The 25,126-nt window shown below is 41.0% G+C and overlaps 1 protein-coding gene across 1 annotated transcript in view; it reads left to right on the forward strand.

Annotated features, from left to right (window-relative positions):
• Positions 1 to 912: 912 nt before the first annotated feature.
• FAM149A (family with sequence similarity 149 member A) overlaps positions 913 to 25,126 on the forward strand; it is a 37,619-nt gene continuing 13,405 nt past the window's right edge. Inside the window, 7 exon segments of the mRNA XM_061177394.1 lie at positions 913 to 1,293; positions 1,295 to 1,614; positions 19,729 to 19,839; positions 20,126 to 20,264; positions 22,499 to 22,641; positions 23,966 to 24,091; positions 24,761 to 24,931. Coding sequence (XP_061033377.1) covers positions 928 to 1,293; positions 1,295 to 1,614; positions 19,729 to 19,839; positions 20,126 to 20,264; positions 22,499 to 22,641; positions 23,966 to 24,091; positions 24,761 to 24,931 — 1,376 coding nt within the window. The 5' untranslated portion in view covers positions 913 to 927.

The raw sequence follows: 25,126 nt of genomic DNA on the forward strand, positions 1-25,126 counted from the left end.
AGGTCCTGGGCCTGTAAAATCAGGAACCCTGAGACATGGCAGCAGACAAGGGCTGCTCCCAAGGAACTGGGTGAGTTGAATCAAGCTTCACTCAGCAATGACCCTTTTTGCTGCCTGTCCCTTCAAGTTAAATTACGTATGTTGAGAATCAATCAGATGATTAGCAGCTTAAACCTGAAAGCTCATACTCCAGAAATGATATGAATACATGTTTTTATTAACCTTCCCTCCTATCAGAGAGCTGGCCATGGTTCCTTTGGTCTTGTCAGATTGGGTAAGTCCCAGATCTTTTGGAATCAGGGTTATCGTTCCCAGGTTTATGGTCAAATTCCTCACCATCAGCCCAGAGTTCTGCGAATCTGGTGAAGCTCGAAGGGTGATGGAGAAATTGGAGAGTGTTCCTTTAAGGCACGGATCAAGGAGAGGAGCCAGGGTGTCCGTTGTAGACGCAGCCCCAGGCTGCAGTCTGGGGCCCAATTAGCAGTGAGCTAAGCAGGGTTTTTGTTTAGCTTAGCAACCGCCTGCGCGGTCCCGGGGGCCCGTCGGGGTATCTGCGGCGGGCGGAGGCCCGGACCTCTATCCTCAGCTCGCGGTGGCGCTGGCAGCTGCAGAAGTCGCCTCCGTGGGCTCCCGGACCCCTGGCCCTCGGGGTCTCGCAGCACTAGGGCAGAGAAGGGACTGCTCCCCGCGTCGGGGCAGGTCCGGCCGAGCGGGGCCGAGCGCCCGGGGGGATCCTCCGCGTGGAGAGAGCACCAGAGGCTCCCGGGGTGCGCGGCTTGAGGGGACCCCACGACCCCCGTCCCCGCCCCCGCCCCGGGCAGCCTCGTCCCGATCCCTGCGGGCGGCGGTGGATGGAGCCCCGCAGCCTGGCTCCCCGCGGACTTGAGGTTCGGGCAGCAGCCAGAAAAGCATTTCCAAGGCCAGGACATGAAGGTCGCTGTGTTGGACCTTGGGTCTCTCTTTGCCAAAATCTTCAAGACCTCGACGGCTCCCGCGGCGGTTCCCCCGCCGGTCGCCTCCTCCAGCCACTCGCGAGGCGCAGCCACCGCAGGGCCGGCGGGCATCGGGGCGGGCACCTGGCTTGGCACGACCCCGACCTTGACCCTCTTTCCAGCCCTGGCGCCCGACTCCCGCTCCGGCTCGCGCGGGGCGCCAGCCCTGCAGCAGCCGACACCCGCCCCGCTCCATCCTCTGCTCGCCACCTCCCACCCCCGGGTCTCGGTCGCGAGCCGCACGGCAGAAGCGGGAGGGACCCCCCTCTGGCTGCCCAGTAGCCCGAGAGCAGCCAAAGTCCGGTCCTCGCCACCCCCCCTGCCCGCGGCCCCCCCCCAGCGGCATTTGCGGCGCAGCCGGCTCCCCCGCCCCCCTGGTGGCCGTGGCGTGGCCGCCCCCGGGCCCTGGCGGGGTCTGGGCGGCGCTGCCGTCCATCGGGGGCTCCGCGGGCAGCGGCAGTGTGACCGCTAGCCCACGGAACCCTCGCCCGCCCGGCCCCGGGGAGCGGGAGCCCGGCGCTCGGGTACCCCCCGGGCCTGGCCCCAAGACCCTGTTCTTCACCCTGCCGGACCTCGGCGAGGAGTGGGCCTCGGACAGCGACTCGGAGGACGGCCGAGAAGCGTGAGTAGCGGCTGGGGCCAGGCAGGTCCTTCTTGGGTTGGGACCCCTGCGTCTCGACCTGTCACACCCACCTTGCCAGGCGCCCCTTACAAAACTGCACTGTTTGCAGTAACTTCCACTAAGTGCCCTGGGTACGTCCCTGCCCTTTTCTTGGATCCTTATTCCTCGGCTTTCTTTTCTTTTCAAACACAGGCTGACAGGCTTTTGATCAACTTTCTCGGAGGTAGTCCTCTGCTGTTCACTAGCAGAGAGGGAGGGAAGACGAAACAGGACTTGGAGGAGAGGAGGACAAAATTTTGTTTCTTTTCCAGCTGAAGCCTTGACTTAGGTCATTTGATAGTCAGGTTTCCTTAAGGACTTTGAAAGGAGCCTTTCTCTAATGCAGGATACGGCGGATGTGCAGGGTACCCGATACCTACACTGGCAGCTATAATTTTAAGAAATGGTGAGACACAGGGCGCCTCCCTCCTTTTCAAGGATCAGCCCCAATTCTCATCCTAAGTGGGATTTTTTTTGTGTGAGTCATCGAGTTGATTTACATATGTATAACATCATCTGACACAAATGGATTTGTATCATATAGCCTAGAGCTCCTGTGTTATTGCCATGGGGCCCTGAGGTACTCTGGAAACGCTGACTGACTTCGTGGGAGCCATCTCAATGGGAATTAGGGGACACTTCCGTCAACACACAGACACACACACACACACACACACACACACTCACACACTACCCTTTCACCACCAGGAGCAGTGATGAAAACATTCCTCTTGTAAAATGTGGATTTTAGAACAAAGGCAAATTTTATTTTTTTAATGAGAAGATATAGCTCCTCTTAAGTGGGTATAAAAATGTTCAGCCTTCTTGAATTTTACAAAAGGATAGTGAAATGGTCAAAGGCAAACCAGAAAGTCCCGTTCACGGATGGAGATTTCTGTACTGTAATCTAGCAAAGGAAGAATGGTCAGGCCTGTTAGCAGAGAAGCTCTCTTCTCCCCCCAAAAATGGACAGGAAAACTTTTGCATTAAGACTGATTCTAACTCAATCAAAATTTAAATAACTATTTTCACAAAACTGCGTGACGTTCATCTCAGTGCTAAAATAAGTTAAAGAGTAAGTCGTTCCTTTTCATTTAAAATATTATATTATGAAATAGATGAATCAACTGATTTTTTTTCCCCCTAAGGAAAATCAGTTGCATTTGGATAAGTGGCTAGAATCCATATGTCTAAGGAATTAGGCCTTTGTTATTGGCTACTGGTCCTTAACATTTATGCAATTAATGTTTTATGAGCAAACAGATATACACACTGACCTTAAACTCTAGTCTTAGTGTTTTTTTCCAACAGACACTGAAACATTCAGCATGGCCAGTGGAAAGCACTGGTGTTGGTTTCCTTTCTTGAACATCTTAAACCATGTTTGCATTGTCCCAAAATGCTTAATGGATACTTTTTGAATAACACTGTATTTGGCACTATTTACAGTATGCTAATCTACACTAGCAAAGATATCCAATTGTACTGAAAGGGCAGACATTGAATTTTACACAATTGCTTTGAGGAATAGTAGGTACAGATATGTGTGTTCAAGGATCTTCCTAATTATGTGCCTTTGTTCTCTCCATGGGACATCCGACAGCCCTTCAAGTACGTTAGCATTTTTTTGTTTTTTTTTACATATGCAAATAGTCATGTTCCCTTCCTTCCATACCTCATTTCTTTTTTTAATCATGAAGTTTACAAACGGATAAGGGAAAAGAAGAAAGAAAGGAATTTTTCCTTCAGTCTTACAGACCTTTTGCATCTTGAAGTATATTTTTTTCACTCCCGGATTTCTGGGGTGGCTATTTATAACACTGAATAAACAAACATGCTTCAGCACTGGATTTAGATTTTACAACTGCTACCTGATCTGTCAGTTTGCAGTTAGCTGTTGCTAGTTATTAGCCTGCCTGATTAATAACAAAATCGTGTACTTGGTTTTCTCAAGCCCAGGGACGCGGAGAGTGGAAGATGGTTACAGTAAGAATAAGAGAGGGAGGGGGAAAAAGCACAGCTAGAGAGAATGTGGATACATGTAAAACACGTGCAAGCAAATCTTGAGAAACATGAATCTAATTTGAAGACCACCACACTCATTTACAAAGAAAAGTCCTCATTCACAGTTTACATTTTTTGGAAGAAAACCCATGTATTTTACCTTTGACCTGATTCTGTCCTTGGCCTTTGTTAAAACTAAAAATAGTGAAATTAATTTGAGTGGGGACATATGCAAACTTTCAATTCAGAGCCTTTTCATTTTTCACTAAGGTGCTATGTAATAGCATGAGTTTTGATCTCTGATTCATGGATTAAATAAATGACTGGCCCACAAAAGAGGGGTTCGCCCTTTTCAGTCCACAAGACATACTGGTGGCCACATTTGAACCAGAGGCAGAGATCCTGAGTGGCCTTATTTACCTCACTCTCCTGCACCCCCAGATGTGTGATTCAGCACTTTCATCCTCACCTTCACCTCCCTGTATCTTTCACATATAACATTGTCCCTCATTCACACTGGTTTCTGGTCTCCCCAGCCCTCTTTCCTACCTCCTTTTGCATTTCCGGTTTGAACTACACAGTTATCACCTTGTAAAAGGACTTTCCGTTTGTTCTGCAAATAGAAGAATTTCTAACAGTAGATAAAGTAGATAGATGGAGAATTGCTGTGTATGAAGGTTGGTAGAGTTAAACTTCACATGGTCAGGAAGTATGTCTATCTTTTTAAAATTATCGCTGATAACAGAGAGTCATTGCTCTTTCGAGTGATTGAGTTTTCTTGTTAAAGTCATGTAAGTGTGGAAATATCATAGTTGGTGCCTGCAGGACTTGTTAACTTGACTGCCAATAAAATGAATGCAGGGACTTCTCTGAGGCAGCCCAGAGTTGGAGTGATACTTAAGGACCCAGGCAGGAATCCAGTGAGTTGGATTCCAATCTCAAACCATTCGCTAGCTGTGTAATTCTGGGCAAGCTCTTCAGTTTTCCAAACTGTAGATTTTCCACCTTGACAAAATGGAGATAATAATACTTTCCTCATAGGGATGTTCCAAAAATTCATTGAAATAATATTTTAAGTGCCTAACACATGGAGAAGTGTTTAAAAAATAGTATCTGATTATTATCTGCTTCTTGGCACAGGAATGAAAATAGAAAACATGTTTCATTGAAGAATACATTTCAGGAGAAAAAGAGAGCGACAGAAAAAATGCATTGATATTTATTGTACAACTGTAATAAATGGCATCTTTTAGTGAAAGTATTTGGGAGAACAAATTGCAGTACACTCTAATCTTTCATCATTTTCCCTGTAAAATTTACCGAAGATAAAGGTTACTTTAATTAGTATTACCACTCATTGCTGTACAATACCTAGAAGAAAATGTATTTGCCACCCTGGGATCAAACTTTTTTACTTTTCGAGACACTGCAGAATAACCAGTAGCATCACAAATCAAATCGTACATAGCCAGTACTTTGTACAGCTCTTGCGCATTCCTACCCAGTGATCATATTATATATATGCACAGCATACCTTTTTTTAAATGATAAACTCTTTGTCCTGTGACACTTAACACACACCCACAAAAGGCATTAATAAATACTTACTAAAAGAATAAATGAAAATATTTTCATCACAAAATCCACTTTCATGGGTTCCTAATCTTGTAAAACTCGAGAGGAAATTTAAATGTCCTTCTTTAAGAAATTGTCTTGGGCCTTTCTGTTTCATTGTCTTGGAGTTAGTAATGCTTTTTGCTGGGCATTTGCATTTCCACGAGGATGAGTGGTGAGCTCAGTAGACAATTGTCATATGACTGTTACTTTCTATTACAGTCATATGACCATCAATTTCGTTAAAAGTAATGAACTTGACTTGGTCGTTCATGTCTAGCATTTGCTTAAACCCAAGAAAAGAATTTTGTTCTTAATGTCTTATACAGTAGGTTTTTAAGCTTTAAATTATCTTCTTTACTTTGTTATTATATTTGAAGTCTCAAAAATTGAATTTGAGTTATTATGTTCTGCTGTGTATTTAAAAAACACATTCTGAATTTTTTCTAATGTGATAGGTAACGTGTGTACTTGATATGTTAGCAGTTACCAGTTAGTTACCTGTTACCAATCCATGATAAGTACAGAAAGTGAGGATAAATCTTTAGAAAAGTTTATAGCAATTGACAGAGTAACTTTATGTCTGTTGACTGGTAACAAAACTTTTGGATTTGTATTTTGTGTATCTTTTTTTCCATTTTACTTTCTAGTAATTTATTTTCATTACACTTAAAAAATTATAACATCCACAATGAATAGGAAAAAATTTTTTCATGGTCAGACTACACATTAGTTTGAGAAGCACTGAAGCAGACTTTATTTAGACACCTTTAGACCACAGTGAGCAAATTTCAGGACACCAAGAGAGAAAAAAACAGCCAAATGATTATACTACCATTTTACTCTTCCTAAAGTAGAGGGCTAAGCAATATTTGAACAGTATCCTCTGATTAAAGATGAAATTCTTTAAATTGTTCAAATGATAGAGTTGAGAATATGCTCTAGTCACAATGTCTTCGGGAGCTATGGCTGTGAAGTTACAACTGGTGGCCAAGAATCCACTGCTCAAAAGGAGGGGGTTTCTCACACTTACTGCTTTTTTTTTTTTTTTTTGCAGTTGTATGCCAATGGCTACATCCCATCGGAGGTCTCCTAATTCATTCAAAACCCTTGATGGCAATTTCTCTCACAAAGCAAAACTTGCAAACACAGATAATTTCCCCCAAAAAAGGAACTTTTAACAGGAAATTTACAGACATGACATACTCTCTTCTCTTGTTGTCAATGTATAGTCTCTTTGGAAGAGTTCCTGACTTATGGCTAATAGATGATCACGTGTATTAATCCCTTCTGAATCGCATAGGAAGGAATCATGTCATGATGAAGGCAGTGATCCTATGCCCCATCAGGATATTTTCCCATATTTTAAGTTTAATTTCCATTTGGAGCTTACGTTCTGCTACTGGTGGAAACGAAAACCCAGTTATCTGGGATTGCTCTCATCTTTATCTTAGGCTTGCGCCCCATTCTGGGGGCTTACGTGAGACCAGGACATTCAGTGGTGGGGAAGGAACCCACTTGTTCTTTGATAACATCTGTTCTTGCTGAATCCGCTGAAATATCCATAATCTCGTCTTGTCCTTCTTTAGAACCCAGGTCTCATGCCTTTATCCACAAAGGCCCTTCAAGTTAGGGGTCTCCCTCCCTTACTTCTGTGGTACTTAACGGGAGCCCCTGGGGGCAGCCCGCCGCTCTCATACCAACATTCTCAGTCACGGGACTTCCGGGAGGATGCCAACCCACACCACATAGCCTTTCTTTTCTCTGGGATTTCACCACCTCACCTAAGTTCCGTGGAAGGATCAGGGCCCTCTGATCCCTCACCTCCACTGCATCTGAGGTCTGAGCTTTGCGCCTCTGAATCACAGTTGCCTAAAGGACATCCTCTAGGAACTCCCTGGTGCTGAAAGCCTGATTCAGGGCTCCACCAGCCTGTGGGAATAAGAAAAGACACTCCTTTTATTATTTGGCTATGGTGTAAATCAAGTGAAGGGCTGGCTAGATTTCTGCCCTCTGTCGACTTCCTGGCTGGGTGCCTTCCGTAGGGGACAGTGTCCCTGGTGGACTATTTTGCTTTGTAGTGGTCCCTCAAGCCATAATCCCCATTCCCTAACCTCCCTGAGATTCCCTCTCTCAAAAATATAGAAAATCTGAGCCTACGAAATCTCTCCATTTCAGGGAATCTGTTTTCCTTCTGAGGGTTCAGAAGAATCTCCCTGACATATCTATTTCCTCCTAAATCCTTTTCTATGCTAAAAATAAAAAATCCATACCAATCTTGTAAGCTTAGGCTTAAAAAAAAAAAAAAAAAAAGCAGCAACAGTAGCATAAACATCAAGGAAAAAAACCCTACTGCATTCTCTGCTTTCTGAAACAATAAGCAAAAAAGCCTTGGATCACTCAATGTAGGAAGGGACAAAGGAAAATGAAAGAACACTAGGGAAAAAAATATCAGTTAACATTTCAAAATTCTCTATCACATATCCTTCATGCACAGAGAACACTTTTTTTCTCCTTACCAGTGCAGTGTAGTTATTTGTTTAATTCAACAACAGCCAAGTCATACACCTCTTTGGATATGAATAATTTTGCAATCCATAAGCAAGAATTTTGCTTTGTAACAAAATATTACCTGAACATTTTATGGTCCTAGGAATACTAGGTATTATACACATATTAAATAGAGCATGATTCATTAAACACTATGTGCTATTCCTTAAATAAATGAATACTATTCTTTAAATATGTATTGAAAAAATTCAAAACATGTCCCTTTATTTAATTGATTTTATCAAAGTACAGTTGATTTACAATGCTGTATTAATTTCTGCTGCACAGCAAAGTGATCCAGTTATACATTTATATATACATTCTTTTTCATGTTCTTTTCTATCACGGCTTATCACAGGATATTGAATATAGTTTCCCATGCTATACAGTAGGACCTTGCTGTTTATCCATTCTATATATAATAGTTAATCCCAAACTTAGAAATAGTCAATGAAAACACGTTTCATAAAGCACAGAAACGAAAGAAAGCCTTTGACATGATTAAATATCCAGTTGTGAACTTGGGAAAGAAGCAGATGGTCTTTGGTAATGACAAGAAAAACAGTGAAGCTAAGACTTTCCCTACTGTTACTGAATAAACAGATTATTAAGGCTAAGGTGAACGCAAAATGTTCTTCTCATATGCATATATACATATATATTCTTCTTAGGATCACTGTCTTCTTAAATTTATTATAGTGCCAGTAATGAGGATGAGGACAAATCCCGTCTGGGAGCTCACAATTTACATCAGGCTTTTAAAGCTAATAATTATATTTCAGAGAATGTCACAGATGCATAGAAAGTTGAAATAAGGATTTATTCAAAAATGCAACATTACATTCAAATTCCTAACACTGGACATTGAAATCTTAAAAACCATTCATGTATATGCAAAACTCTTCCTAATCCAGTTAAATTAAGAGTCTACATTGAATAAAATGAATCCCTCCCTCTTAAAAACTAGTAATTTCATTCTAAGTTAACGCATAAGAAGTAAATCCTAGGGAACTTTAATTTTATAGTATATGAAGTCTATTTTAAAGAAACGGGTGATGTATTCTCAAGAAAAAGTCTTGGTTTTACTTACTAGTTTAACATTTTTAGTAAGTGTTTCACTGATTGATGTGAACATTGCTCAAATATGTATTATTTTACAAAGCCAAGGTTCTCAGCATTTGAAATAACGACTAGTATTTCCACGTCTACCAGGTACCAAATGCTGTGTGCATGTTCTATAGTCATTGTCATGAATCCCCAAAACAAACATACAAGGTAGGAATTTTATTTCCATTTTATTTACATATGAAGAAACTGAGGTTCAGAAAGGAGAAGTGGTCTAATTCACGTGGTTATGGTTAACATGTGGAAAAATGTAAGATTCACATCCAGGCAGTCAATTTTTACCATCCATGCATATGTGTAACCAAGTGTTTTCAAGATGATAATAAGGGTTAAAGTCTACTTTTACGGTAATTGGTAGTATTTTTCCTGGAACAAACTGACTCTAAGAAATTATACTCTTTTCAATAAAAATAAGTATGGAAAATAAAAATCATGTTAATAAGTAACCTAAAAGTATCTTCCTCAAAATATTATTTCTAGTAGTACTGATCAGGAGACCAAAATTAAAGCATACTTTTGTCCATTTTGAAGTACAGATAACAAAGGACTTTTATCATAAAGCTATGACATCTTTAAAATAAAGCATTAGTTTTGTCATCTCCTAGTTTATTATATATGTGTTTCTTATAAATTATTTTTATATTTAATAGTAAATCAAATACTTTATTCGTACAAGTAAGGCAGATAATTAGCAAGCATTGTCTTACTTGAAAAAAAAACAGAGAAGAAGCAATTAGATATGGTCCTTGTTAGAGGAAAGGGTATACATATACATTAGCATTTTCTTAATTAGACGTTTCACTTAAGGGTTTAGAAGAAGCCTTATAATTAAATATTGAGGATAAGGATATGGAATGTAGGTGAAAGGGATAGTCTTGGTAATGCTCTCTTTTTAAAAATGCTAATCACTGATAAACTTAGTCCTAAATTTCTTGGTTCACACTTCACACAACTGAGATTGAGGTGAAGGACCATGATTTTTGGTGATAGGTGAGTAAGAAGAAATTGTGCTCTGTAGGAGATTCATATAGTAGTTTTGTCTTAAAGAGTAACTCAGGTAAATGTTATAAAAAACACAACAAAAACAAACAACACAACCCTCTGTGGAACACCTCAGTATGCAATACTTTTTTCCTTCTTATAATGAGGAGAATGTGGTTTTATCTTTGTTTTAGCCAAGGATTGACCTGTGCTTGATGGAAATGTGTCTTCTTATGTTCCAGAGCTCATGATTTTTGTGAATTCAAGGTCAATATGAAATTCAGTTTAGGATTGGAATGCTTATCTTTACTATTTAATGTACTTCAGTTCCTCATTTGCTTAATATGGACACTTTGAGTTTAGCATCGTGTGTGTGTGTGTGTGTGTGTGTGTGTGTGTGTGTTTGTACTCCAAATACCCTTCTAAGCCATATACCTGTCCCTGTTGGAAACCTCTGTTTTTACCTCAAGCTGACCATGAAGCAGCATGCAACCCTGTTTTCCCCATAAAGTAATTGTGAATTGTTCTTGCATTAAAGAATTAGGGGGAAAATTTATATTTTACTGAAGATTCCCTTGGCAGAGGAATGGAGATTTATATCACACATTTGGCAAACTATTAATAGATTGTTTTAGAAAAACCACCACCCGAGTGCAGCTAGAAAAGCTGGACAATAAATAAAAAAACCACTCCAAAGTTTTGGTAAACTGGAAATAGAGCAGCCTCACAGGGCCTGAAACCCAGATTTAAATCTTCTTAATTCCTGATGGGATTAAGATGATTTGGGATTGCTGGAGCCCCAAGCCCTGTCTGCTATAAGAACCAAATTTAATCCCCACTGTATTTAAGATATAAGCAACAACTATACACTGTTCATCAAAGACACAATTTATGTATAAGAATACAGAAATGTTTAATATAAATGTATGGATGAAATGTTTGTACATGCAAATTCTAATGAAAAAAAAACTGGGGTAGCTTTAATAATATCAGACCAAGCAGACTTTAAAACAAGAAGAATTAGTGGAGGGAACAAGGGTCATTTTATAAAGATAAAAAGGTCAATTCATTACAAGATATGAAAATTTTAAATTTGTAGGCACCAATAACATAGTTTGAAAAGTATATAAAAATACATCTATTTTTGACAGCGCTGGAGCAGTTAACATCTGCTCCTAAGGCTTCTACTACAGACGCAAGAAAAAATGTTTCATACTTTCTGTTTGTTAACTTTGGCAGCCAGATTGAATGAGGAAATAAAGTAATTACCATACATGGGGAGGAGAAAAATATAAAGCTCAGAAATGATCTTGTAAGCAGTGAAAAGCCTATTTTACTCCAGAAAAGGTAACTAAAATTTGAGTTTAGAAAAAAATTATCTATTTATGTCTATGGTGACAATTGACAGAACTAAGAGAAGAAATAAGCAAATGCAAAATCATAGTGGAAGATTTTAACACACCTTTCACAACAGTTGATAGAAGATATATAGAAAAAGTTGAACAATACAATAATTACTCGAAAGGATATCAAATTTATTGTAAAGGTACTATATATATAAAGCTTATTATAAAGCTTTATATAAAGCTTTAGTATAAAGTTACTAAATATTATAAAGCTTATTATAAAGCTTTATATAAAGCTTTAGTATAGAGCTACTAAATTTATCTATCTATCTATCTATCTATATATGGTCTTTTCGATAATAGTGCAGAATCAATTGTATATCCTTAAGGAAATAAAAGAAACTTGATCACCTGTGTCATACTTCATGCAAAAACAAAAATTCAAGTGAATTGTAGATCTACATATGAAAGAAAAACCAATGAAACGTCTAAATACTATAAGAAAATATAGGAGATGATCTTCCCGTCTTAGGGTTAGGCAAAGATCTCTTAAGTAGGACTCTCCAAAAAAACGCTAACCAGAAAGAAATTACACCATGTTAAAATTTTAGAAACTTCACTTAATCAAAAAAGACCATTTACTAGGTTTTTAATTACCCCAGGGCAGCTTTGTAAGGCCAGCTGGCCCTGTAATTGTAATTAATTGTTGGATAGGAGGTCCTTTGGAATTTGTTTTTGAGTTGAGCTTAGCTTCTGTCCTTGCACTATTATTTTTGTGAAAGATTGGAAGACAAAAACCTAAATAGTTACAGATTAAGGCTTAGAAACACACACATAGTATTTCCACAGCAGAGAACTAGTAATATTAATCATCTGACAAATTATCCTGGTACAATATCATTTTCCAGTTTAGACTGCTTTCTAATAAAGAGCAAAATTTTATAGAACTGTTATCCATTTCAGCAAATTAAGCCATCAATGCTGAAAAAAATTTTATTTCAGAATCAGAAGTTACTGAATTTCATTGACTCTAAGATTCTGTTGATTAAAGCCACACTTTAATTTTCCATTCCACTAAAAAGAAAAATGTTACCTATGTTAAATGTGAAATCTGCCTAAATGTTAAACTATGATACAATGCTTTCTCATCAATTAGAATTCTAATTTTATTCTTTAGTCTATAGGTGTCAATTACATCCAGTTGATTGGTGGAGATGTTGAGTCCAGCTATGTTCTTACTGATTTTCTGCTTGCCAGAACTGTCCATGTTTGATAGAGGGGTGTTGAAGTCTCCAACTAAAATAGTGGATGCATCTATTTATTACTCCTTGCAGTTTTATCAGTTTTTGCTTCACGTATTTTGACCTTCTGTTGTTAATGCATATACATTAAGAATTGTTGCGTTTTCTTGAAGAACTGACCCCTTTATCATTATGCAATGCCCCTTTTTATCCCTGATAACCTTCCTTGCTCTGAAGGCTGCTCTGTCTGAAATTAATATAGCTACTCCTGCTTTCTTTTGATTAGTGCTAGCATGGTATATCTTTCTCCATCCATTTACTTTAAACCTATATGTGTCTTTATATTTAAGACAACATATATTTTAATTGGTGCATTTAGACCGTTGACATTCAAAGTGATTATTGATATAGTTGGATTAATAGCTACCATGTTTGTTACTGTTTTGTATTTGTTGATTGATTTGGGATTACAAATAAATTTTAACAGGTATATGAATTCACAAATAAGAAACCCACGACTGGTGAGGATTAACTATATTTTTAATGTTTCAATTACATAAAATGAAATTTAGGATAGTGGTCTAGCAGTTATTACAAAGTCTTCATTATCAGCTCTACTAATTGAAAGAATAAGTCAAATCAAACATTAGAGAACACTTTTTGGAAAATTTTACTATATTATACTATACTAATTTTACTATATTTAAAATATTACTATATTGATGTTGCAGTTTGGTAAATTGAACGCTTCATAGAATATATTTAGGTAGTTGTTTTCCCTTTGAAAGCCTGATGAGTTCTTTATAAAAAATATTTATAAAACAGTTTTTGAGGGCTTGTTCCTTCTTTCACTTTCTACCAGTAAAAGTATTATAAAGTAACTGTTTAAAAGTAAGAAAAAATTACTGGCTATTAAAGAATGTTATTGAACCCATTTATCCAATGCATTAGTTTGAAACATAAAATTTATTTTTCTGGTTCAAAGCAGTATAGTATTGGCTATTTCAAATGATCTTGTATAAAAATTATTGTCCTGATAGATTTCAGCACTTATTTAGAAATTGTTGGGTTTATGAATAACCAACTTAAGTATTTTATTTTGAGTAACATACTATTTCTATATCTTTTTATAATTTTATATGAGCTGTACACCTCATATACGACTTATTACTGTCTAAGTTTTTTATACTCTTCATATTAAAAGTCTAATAATTTTTCTTTCTGCTATCTCTTTTCAGATACAGCATTTCTCTAAATTTTAAAACTTTTAAATATTCTTTGCTAAATATAGTGAGCCTTGGTTTCTCCATATCATTTGCAGAGGGCTTTGGAGGGGTGTGCCCTGAATAGAAGACTGAAGTATGGTGTTGATTAAGCTTTCTCACCAACAGCTTGAGTTAGAATGTTGGCGGTGCCATGCCATCAACTTCTTTGTGACTCAGTTTACCGATCTGCAGAATGGTACTGATAGTATTCCCCCTTCAAAGAATTACTGTGAAACTTAAATGCACTAATTTATATCAAGTGCTTAAAATAGGGCCTGGGATGTGGTTAAGTATTCAAGAAATGTTGGTGAATATTGTTATAGAACGCATTTTGTATATCTATAGGAGATATTCATAGAACATCTTTTCGATAAAAAGAACTTCAACAGAACTCTGCAAATTAGGTCTGAGATGAATCCTAGAAAGGGTAAACTTTTGAAGTCAGGCTGGACAGATCTGGATAAAACTGTTTACCCTTGGTAATTAATGTTTCTCGTCCTTGGTTTTCTTTTCTGTACAAAAAAAATGTAATCACCTTTCAGGGTTGTTGTGAGGTTTGGAAGTAAGGTATGTAGGTCTCTGACCGTATTTGCCTGCCAACGTGAAAGCACTCAACCTGTGGAGGATGTTAGTATCGTGACACTCTCCGTTGGCTGTGCAGACTAGATATTGTTCACTAAAATAGTGATTTCCGATCTAAACAGGATTCTGCATCTGTACTAGATTGAAAATTCACTAAATCCTAAATCTTGCAAAAACAAAATGGAATTAAAATCCAGCTGGGCATGGTTTTCAAAGTGCTAAAGGAGTGACGTCTAGTGGTTTTCTGGCAGTATTGCACGCAAACATTTCAATTTTAAGGAATCGGGCTCCCATAATTGTGGAGGCGTGGGAAATCCAAAATCCGCAGGGTAGGCCGGCAGGCTGGAGACACAGGGAAGAGTTTCAGTTGCAATTCAAGTCCACAGGCAATCTGCTGGCAGAATTCTTTCTTGGTCTTCAGATCCAGAGGACATGCTCCAAGGAGGAGCCTCCTCATCCTTACTTGGATGTGATTGAGATGATGACTTTTTAGGGGATTCTTGAGGGGCTTGAGTATACCAGGCTTGTGGGAGGAATGTAAATAACGTGTGGCTGGAAGGGGCTTATGGCAGAGTAAAGATGTCTGCAGACTCTCTGGCCCTCTTCTCACTGAGAAGGGCATTCTATCTTCCAACGCTTTGAATCTGTGACTGCTTTGATAATGGAGAACAGTGGAAATGACAGTATGTCTGCTCAGGGCCAGCCTTTAACGGAACAGACAGTTTCTGCCTTGGTTTCTTGGAACCCTGAGCTGCCACATAGGAATTCTGGCCCCCCCCACGGAAGCGACTGCTTGGGGGCAGTCTTGAGACTACATGGGAGAAGGGCCCAGCTGCGCCCAGCCTTCCAGCCATCCCCATGCCCCAAAGTGCTAGTATGAGGGTGAATACCTCTTGGACCCTCCAGCCCAGCCCAGTGGCCAGTTGAATAGCACTGAATAACCCAGGTCAGTGCCACATGGGGCAGAAGAATCACCCAGCCAAGTTTTCCTGGAATCCCTGAAATCTGTGGCTTGTGAGCATAACCACAGAACTGTTGTTTCACCCACTAAGTTTGGGGCGGTTTGTTAAGCAGTAATAGATACCTGGGACATACACGCAGGCCACATCCTAGTTGAGTGACCTCGAACATGTCATTATAAGGTGTCTGCCTTCAGTATTTTCATCAGTAATATTGGATAATAGTATCTACTTACCATGGGTGTTAAAAAATTAAACAAATTAAACAAAAATAACATATAAAGCAGCTAGCATGTTTGGATCATATTATTCTTTACTTTTTTTTTTTTCCTGTCATGTCTCCTTTCATATAAATAGTATTAGCAGGTATGTGTTTATTTTAGGTACCATCAGTTTTCCTGATTCACACACAAACACACACACACACACACCCTGCATGTATATACATATGTATGTATCATTAATTTCAGAATTTATAACCACTTACCACTTTAAAGCTGATGATTTGTAAACATGGTGAGGACCCTAGTATCCTTAGTTCAAGAAATGGATCATTGTTTTGCTGTTGGTAGTTGGCTTCTTATTATCATCTTAGGGTTGTCCATTAAGAGTCAGATTCAAAATAAATAAACTGGATTTTTCACTATTAAATGGAATAGGCATGGTTTACCTCTGTAAATGCTGAGCTGGAGGAAGAGGTGGGCTTCTTTGTACCTATTCAGATTTAGAAGGCCTTAGATCTCAAAGGAGAATGGATGGCCACGGCAGGCTGGGCTGTGTTCCAGCGTCCCCTTTATTCATTGTAATTAGTAAGAATCTCTTACTGGGAAAAGGCACGCAACAGGTAGTGTCTGCCCTTGGACATGTTACTTTGAAAATGTATATTACTTCAGCCAACTCACCCGTATTTCTCTCCGTTTCTGAAAATGGTGGCTTGGCCATCTTGCTATCTCACGGCATAGAATCTGGTGACTCTAGTCCTGGTATTATTGTATGACTTCAAGATTGAAACAAGCACATATTAATAAACCAAAACACAGGTGTACTCTCCGGTTTGTAGAAAAGTTATTGGACTGTATGAGATAAAGCATCTATTTGAAGATGGGAGAGACAGGACGGCATCGGAAGCAAATCTTCGGTGCCTAAGTAGACCCAGAGTTCCTGTTAAGCAGATTAGCATCTTGCATTTACCAGGCTGAGACTTGAATTTTTTTTAAACCTCCCTCTACCTCCCTGCCCTCCCCGCCCCCCCGCCACGCCCAACTAGGAATCCTTGGATGGGAGGAGGGGGGGTCGGTGAAATTGTCTGTATTTCTCCGGTTCCTTCAAATTCTATTTAAAAGGATTAAGGACAGCAAACACCTGTCTGGGCAGCCCCGGGGAAGGGGTGGGAAGGCCAGACCCGTGCGCACTGGAGGCCCAGAGAGGGCAGTGGGGCCGGCGGGTGCCCAGAGGCCGAGTGGCCCGCGGTCAAAGCTCAGCACACTGGGTTATAAAATGTGGCCCCTGGCAGCGGGAAGGGGCACGGCGTGCTTTTCCGGAGGTCGGGATCCGGGGAGAGCGGGACGCGGACCGAGGGCAGAGGGCGGCGGGTGGGAGCTGGGAGCGCCGCCAGGCTCCAGAAGAAGGGACGCCGCCGGGAACCGCCGCCTGGCCCAGCCCGCCCCCGGCGAGAGGCGCGGCGGCCAGCGGAGGAGGAGGAAGGGCGGGGACCGGGAGGCGTCGCCGCGCCGCGCCGGAATCTGGCGCTTTCGGGGCCGAGGGAGCCGGGGCGGGGGAAGCAGCGCCGGGCGAGCGGAGAACACCGCGCCCATGGACCGCGCAGCCCGGGCCGGGAGCGCCCCTGGCCGCGCCGCTCGACACTCGCGGTTCCCGGCGGCGCCGCGGCCGCACTTGCAGGGCTAGCGGGCGGGGGCGCAGGGCTGGGCGGCCGGGGAGCCCGGGCCCCGGGGGCGCGGGGGTGCCGCCTGCAGGGGGCCGGCGCGGGGTGGCAGCGCCGGGCGGCGCCCGGGCCTCGGGGCTCTGGGCCTGGCCCGCGGGACGCGAGCCCAAACCTGGGGCTGATGGTGATTGGGTGAGTCCTGATCTGGGAAGGGCGGGGAGGGGGGATGAGCTTGCCTTCGTGTCACCTTTTTGTGCCACGCGCGTGATTTTTTCCTGCTTGCAAAGTCAGAATCCATCTGGTCTGTTTTCCTGCATCCATTCCTGAAATCTCGTGCTGACGCCATCAGGCCCTCCGGAGCCAAGATGCTCACTTGGTCTGACAAGCGTTCGTGGCGTCTGAGATGACTTCTCTTCAGTCCCAAGAGCCGGGACCCTCGGTTGCTTCTAGAATGAGCTTGTATAAGTCAGGGCTTACCATCCTGCATTCCAACCCATTCAGAATGCAATACTCATTTCAGACAATCTTTTTAAGCAGAAATATAAATTTTGAAAGCTGCCATCACTGTTTAATAATTGAATTTCATTTTTTAAAATAAATTTATTTATCTGTTTATTTTTGGATGCGTTGGGTCTTCATTGCTGCGCAGGCTTTCTGTAGTTGCTTCGGGGCTGTGCAGTGTGCGAGCTTCTCATTGCGGTGGCTTCTCTTGTTGCGGAGCACGGGCTCTAGGCACGTGGGCTTCAGTAGTTGTGGCATGCGGGCTCAGTAGTTGTGGCTCAAGGGCTTAGTTGCTCCGCGGCATGTGGGCTATTCCCGGACCAGGGCTTGCACCCGTGTCCCCTGTACTGGCAGGTGGATTCTTAACCACTGCGCCACCAGGGAAGTCCCTAATAATTGAATTTCTATAGGGCAAAGTGGCAGAGGTTTGTGGGCTATCAAGAGGCAACTTTTAAAAAGTAAAAGTAGATAATCTAGTAATTTCCTTGACAACTGGAATGGAGTGACTCGGGGAGATTGAGACTGAGCTTTAATTTAACTTTGATGCACCAACAAATTAGTGCAATATAGTTTGGTGGTTGCACTTCAGTCTACCCTAAAACAAATCCTATAATTCTGTTATTCTCTCTCTTAAAGACATCTATATGATCGCTCACCTCTGTTTATAGTAATTCATTTGTTTTAAAAATTCTCTTTTTTGTAGAGTACTGTAGGTATACAACTAAGGACAGAACTGATTCTCTGATTAATATTTTTTAAAAACTATTTACATACAGAAATATAAATGATGAAAATTAGGTACCATTTAATTGAAAGCAAAAGCAAACTTTTTAAATGAGTGGTGTCCCTGTTAGAAATATTGAAAGTTGACTTTTTTTCCCCAAATGACTATCATATCTTAAGTTAATATAAAATATAAGTTATTTGTATGGGAAAATATTATTTCTATAAAAGAACAGAAGTTGTTTACTGTTAAACGTTAGGAAGGTATTTGACTAGAGGGAAGTAAATGTTTTAAGAGGTTCAATGAAAGGACATTTTAATGATTAACACTAACTGGGCTATACCAGCCAGGTTTAATGCCTTATGTAAAATTGAGAGATTTCTTCTGTTTTAGTTTTCCATTACTCTTAATATTTTAAAACTCTCTACAAATCAGGCTACAAACCAAGCTACAATGCCAAACTAAAGTGAGTTATTGTTTGTGTGTTTCAGTCATTTCTTTTATTTCTTTTTTTAATTAATTAATTTATTTATTTATTTTTGGCTGTGTTGGGTCCCCGCCTCCGTGCGAGGGCCTTCTCCAGCTGCGGCAAGCGGGGGCCACCCTTCACTGCAGTGCGCGGGCCTCTCACCGTCGCGGTCCCTCCCGTTTCGGAGCACAAGCTCCAGACGCGCAGGCTCAGCAGCAGTGGCTCACGGGCCCAGTCGCTCCGCGGCATGTGGGATCCTCCCAGACCAGGGCTCGAACCCGTGTCCCCTGCACCGGCAGGCAGACTCTCAACCACTGCGCCACCAGGGAAGCCCTCTTTTATTTCTTTATGTGTTTAGTGATTCAAAAGAATTTGATATATTTCGGAATTAATAAGGAGTTATCGAGTTTTTTTCGTGCAAGGCCGGTTGGCTTTTGCAAGCTCCAGGGCACCTGGTCAAGCGATACGAGGGACCTGAAATCTAGCTCATGTTTCCATTGCCGAGTTTTGGACTGAGTCTGTATCCACCTAGGTTTGGAGCAACTTTTACCAGTCTGGCTGAGTCACAAGAAGTTGTTTTTTTCCCAGTTTACATAACAGTTCATGTAGGTTAATAACAACCTTGATTCTAAGAAAAATAAAAATGGTAGGGAACTAGGCTCAGTGTCTTGAGGTGTGTGTGGGGTGTGTGTGTGTACACACGTGTGTGTTTAGGGGGACATGGTAGGAGGAGAGGGACAACTTTCTACAAAAGGAAATTTTAAATGTCTTAATGAATACACTTATATTATTACATTACGGATACTTTTCATATTTTATTTTATTTTTTCAGAAGGGGACTGCCAGAAGCATCTGGAAAGCAGAGTTTTGCTGTGAAAAGCAAAGATCCTTTACCTACACATTTTACAAGAAATGTACAGAAAGCCATTGATAAATATACCCGGTAAGAATTAGTCTGTTAAATGTGTCTGATTGCAAAATGAAAATGTTCCCATAATGAATATGGGAAACAAAGTCACTGATGGACCATGAATATCCACAAGTAAAAGAAGCAGTTTTACTTTTAGCCAACTGAAATGTTGCACTGCATAAATCTTTTAAAGTCAGCATACTGTGAAAATTAACCAATATATTAAAATAAAGAAAGAGGAAGTAGGCACAAGGTCAAGCCACTTCCCAGTATGACCTCTTCTCAGTAAATGTTATTTATGTTACATTTCTTCCTACAGTGAATCCGTGTCATCATTTTCATCAAGTGGAAGCCCCATGCCCACAGAAGCTCCCAACTGCTGGTCTGGGTCTGGGACACAGAGTTCAACCACAGGCTTATCAACCGAGAGGAGCTCCATTTACTCTTGGAGAGATGACGTATGTCTCACAAAATTTTGGATAATCCCATGGTTACAACTTATAATGATGACGTGCTTTCTTATTTAAAAAAAAAATCTTTTTACCAATTTTAAAAGCATTACCTAGTCCACACATACATATACATAAATATAAAAGCACTTACATGTCACACATGAAAACTGAAAATACAGAAACTCTAAGGAAAAATAAAAATTGCCCATAATCGCATAATCCAGAGTCTTAGACGTTGTTAGTTTTGTTTTTTCCACCTCCCAACCCTCCCCCTCAGGTTGTTATATATGATTTCTTGCATAATATGTATGGCTGGAAATTCAGGAGAGACTCTGACAATTAGGAGGTTGAGTAAGAGAAAAATTGGGGGAAAATAAAAGCTGTAAAGAAGAAGAATCACCACGATTAGGGAATTTCCCCTGAATATTCTAGAATATTCTAAGTCAGATATTTTACTTCTGACGCTGGCTGGAAGATGTTAACCGTAACCCTTTAGGGCGACTCCGCTGGGTGGGACTTGAAGTCTGCAGCCCAGGGTTACGTTCAGATCTCTGCGATTGCGCGCTGGCCGACCTCTGATCCCCTCAAGAGTCCCTGAGAATTCCCGGACACAGGCTTTGGTGATGCGCCTGTGGCTGTGGAAGAGTCCCCAGGAGAGCTGCTTGGATGTTCTAACTCCTGCTCCTTTCTTGTTTGTGTTCTGGTTTTCATTGCCTTCTTTAAAGGCCGCTCTCGCCCGCACGGCGCGCGGGGGTCTGCTCCCAGGGATGGTTTTGTAGCAGCGATTGTGCAAGGGGCCAGAGGGAGGGGGCCGTGTTGGGGGGCGGGGACTGAAGGGGAGCCAGCTGTGAGTCAGGCCCTTTCAGACAGGATGGGACTCTGTCACTTGGGATGAATGGCCCGCACCCTCACGCCCGCACCCTGCCGCCCTGGCTCTTTGGTCAAAAGTGTGCCGACGGGAACACGGCTGAGGACCGTTGCTTTATGAAGCAATACGGTCCAAATTCTGGGATTCCTTTGGTACAGATTTTCAGGTAATTATCCATAGAGAGTCTTATGCCTTCCATGTATAGAATTTACTCCAGCCACTAGACAGTAAATTTTGCTTTGAATCTAAAATCATTCATTTACTTTTTGATAGGTAATATTTGCAAAAGCAACAAAATACAAAAGACAGAAAAATGAAAATAAGCCCTCTTCCACGCTCCAGGCACCCAGTCCCCTCGTAGGAGGCAAATATTCTTCTGAGTTTTCTCCTTATTTTCATTTTAAAAGGGGTAATTCAACTCCCCTGCAGTCTGGAAATCTAGTTTGTTATTAGTTGGGGGGAAGAAGTAGCATGGAAAATATCGAATTTTTGCTGTGAAAATCTATGAAAAGTCTGTGAAAATCAACCTAAATTGACCATTTTGACCATTTTGCATCAGGTATGTCAGGCTGAATACGCACTTGCTCTGAGTTGTGGGTTAGATTTCAGGTTCACCTGCCACCCCTCAACCCCTGGGGAGAAAACTGAACAGGGCTTTCGCCCTGCAGCCCCCGGTACAGTGTTGGCTCTTCCAATTGTAGTTATGTTCACTTTTTCCTCACTGGCTGTGGAGGCAATATGTCTGTTACTTCTCCATCATGGAGAATATACAGAAAGGCTGGAGGGTTTTCTCACTGACAGTTCGCTGTGGCCATAGCCCAAGAACCTCTTAAGGCCACACAAGAAAAATGAATGCTCTGGCCCCGCCCTAATAACCACATCTCTTGGGATACCTAAGGTGGGTTTCTTTTTCTGTTTCCTTGATTAAAAGAAAGTGAATGGCCCTTTCTATGAAATAATTTTCCTTTTCATTAGAAAAAAAATAGTTTGTAATTTGCAGATGTACTTAGGTGTCTCATGCCCAACTACATGAGGGACACGTGTAAGTGCTTTAGATATATGGTGTGTGTGTGTCTGTCATTATCAATGTCTGTGTCAATATGTATGTTCATACCTGAAACTATGTCTATGTACAATCTTGAATAAGTCTCATAACTCTAGTTATGAGAATTTCTAGTAGTAGAAATTATCTCTATTTAACAGTTAAGGAAACTGAGTCTCAAAGTGGGATGTAATTTTTCAGAAGAGTAAAAATTGGAGCCCTGGTATGTCCGGGAGGGCTCCCTCCTATATAAATTTGTAAGTATCATTGATTCTGAAACCCGTATTTACAACTTTTAGTCTTGTAACTAAATGTGCACTTCTATCTTAGGAGTTTGACAAAACCAATGCACAGAAAGTACAGCAGTTATTCTGGGAGGTCGAGGAAATGTTATTTGAAGGGAAAGTAAGCCCTCAGACCCAGAATCTACGGGCTGAATGCAGTGAGTGGGCAAGAAGGGCCCTCCATCTGAGGTAAGGAGGTTGTTCAGAGTAATTCTCCAGAATGTGTTTGGGAACTGCTCACTCTTGACCTGTTCAATAAATTGGGTATATTTTGAGTAAAAGCACTTGTCAAAATATGTATCTGGAACACATGTCCTTTACTGAGAAATCACATCCTTTGCAATGGTGTCTGAGGAAATCTGGAGACATTCATTCCAATACTCAAGTGCATTTTAATTTGTGAGAAGCTAATGTAGCTCATCCCCAGAACGGCATTGCATGCATCACAAATGCGAGAATGGAAGAAGGGCAGGAGTTATCCTTCACACTCACTAGTCTGTGAGCAACATGTATCTGCCCTTGAGAGCAGTGCACCGGGCGGGGTTGGGCGGGGGAGGTGAACAGAGTGATTATTTGCTGAGTGATTGGATAGATGAATCTGACCATCTCACCAAGATTCCTTATGTAGGAAGGATCATCTATTTTTTTTATATCAAAGATGAAAGATGTAGATTGAGTATAAAGGGAAGATCTTCTTCCTTCAGTTACTCAGCCAAACCTACTTAGAGGGGAAAAAAATAATCCATGTCAGTTATCTGAAGTTCCTCTATATTATATCTGGGAAGAATAAATTAGAAAACTCATACAAATGTTGATAGGTCTTCTGGTTACCTCAACTAAGTAACTTTATAAAAATCTTGACTAAATAGGTTTTTATTTTTCCTCTCCAGTCCTTTGTAAGCCCCTGCCTTAGTGTCCACTAGATATTAATGATGGATGTGGACTTTTCTAGGCATCATGATGCACTTGCCTAAAATCCAGGAGCTCAGATCTGTTTCTTTCAGTGTTGTCTTACATACTTAAGATAAAAATGAAGGAGGAGAGGGTAGTAAAAAGAAAAGATGACAAGGACGGTAAGCCTAGTGTATATATTTACATATTTTTCTGCATTATGCATATATCAGTTAACATTTATAGAGAGCTTCTGTGTGCCCAGCATTACCCTAGTTGTCTGAATCTGATTACATTATCTATCAGCCACTCGTTAGTCCTACAAGGGCACTATTATTCTACTTTGCATACAAAATCGAACTGATGAAATCAGTGGCTCAGGGAGCCTGAAAACTTTGCCTCAAGGCCCTTCATCAATGGCAAGAACTGTCTGTCCTCTTCCCTCAAAGCCTGTGGTTTTCCTGTGATCCCGTTACACTGCTCATGTACTAATATCTACCTTATCTCTTCATACACGCTCCTTCAAAATGCTATAGGGAAGTCCATTACCCAATTTTTAAAATTGCAAAACATCTTTCCCTTTCCAATCAAAAATATTAGTTTCCTTTTTTTTCACTTGCAGAGTATTAGGAAGACAGCTCATCCTGCCCACTGATGAAGGGGTCCGGCATTTCCAGGGCAGCAAACCTGCTTCTGCCATCCACAGACCCTTCTTTGACGACTGTGAACCCAGCAGCAACATCAGAGAGTATGTTGCTAGAAGTTACTTTTGAAAAGTATTTTAAATTGCATTTTAGTTACACTTTTTCATGTCTATCTGAGCCATGAGCCTTGGCTCCAACAATTTGGAAGTTTAGAATTCAATGAAGGGCAGGTACAGAGCATTTTTTTTTTTACCCAAGATGCTTCTGATTTGCAATTGATGATGGTGATGGTGTGTGTGTGTGTAATACAAATATCAAGGGCGTTAACTTTTAAACTGTTTCAAAAACTCTGAAAGGCAGCCTAGATGCAAAATCAAAAACTGCTTTATTGTGATGGATCCTAAGCCACAGGGCAGTAGCAGAATAAATAAAGCTCTCTTCCGTTTTCTTTTGCTCACTAACAGATTTTGGTAAATCCCTCTATGCCATTCACACATATTCGGGACTGTGCCATGATATCCCTTCATTACAGCAAAGAGGATACAAACTTGTAGAATAATTTAGACTTTTAAGAAGCCCTTAAAAATTTGAATGATGTCTGAGCCAAAATGTTGCTTTTAAGTGTATGACTTTTGTCAAATGCAATATTTAGTGATTTTTAAAATTTGGGATTCTGTGGCTTTATGGATAATTTAAAGACCCACCATGATCATGTAGACATTGTATTGTTGACGTTCTGCAAGCCCTCACGGAGAATCTGATTTTCCCCATAGGCTGTGCATCTCCGGCTCTCAAATAGTCCCGGCCGCACTCTCAGCCCTCACCGAGCCAGGTCCTGTTGGCACAGGGGTTGCGGACCTCACGGCATGTTCATCCCTGGAAGAAGAGGTTTATGATGTGGATGGAAAGATTGAAGAGTATTTCGCTTTTGACAGAAGAGAAGAGTAAATAGAATTTTATTTGACATTGACTTAGTACAATAATATTTATTGGGCATGTAGTTTGATTATATGCTCATTTAGTGTTTTGTGCATTTTTCACTTATCCAAAAGATTTTCCATCCTTTTGAGAGTAACGTGCTCCCCAAAGCTTTTAGATTCCTGGCAGGATGTGGATATGCTAGAGCAGTGTTTCCCTTT

This window comes from Eubalaena glacialis, chromosome 20 (assembly GCF_028564815.1).
Source record: "Eubalaena glacialis isolate mEubGla1 chromosome 20, mEubGla1.1.hap2.+ XY, whole genome shotgun sequence".
Taxonomy (NCBI): Eukaryota; Metazoa; Chordata; class Mammalia; order Artiodactyla; family Balaenidae; genus Eubalaena; species Eubalaena glacialis.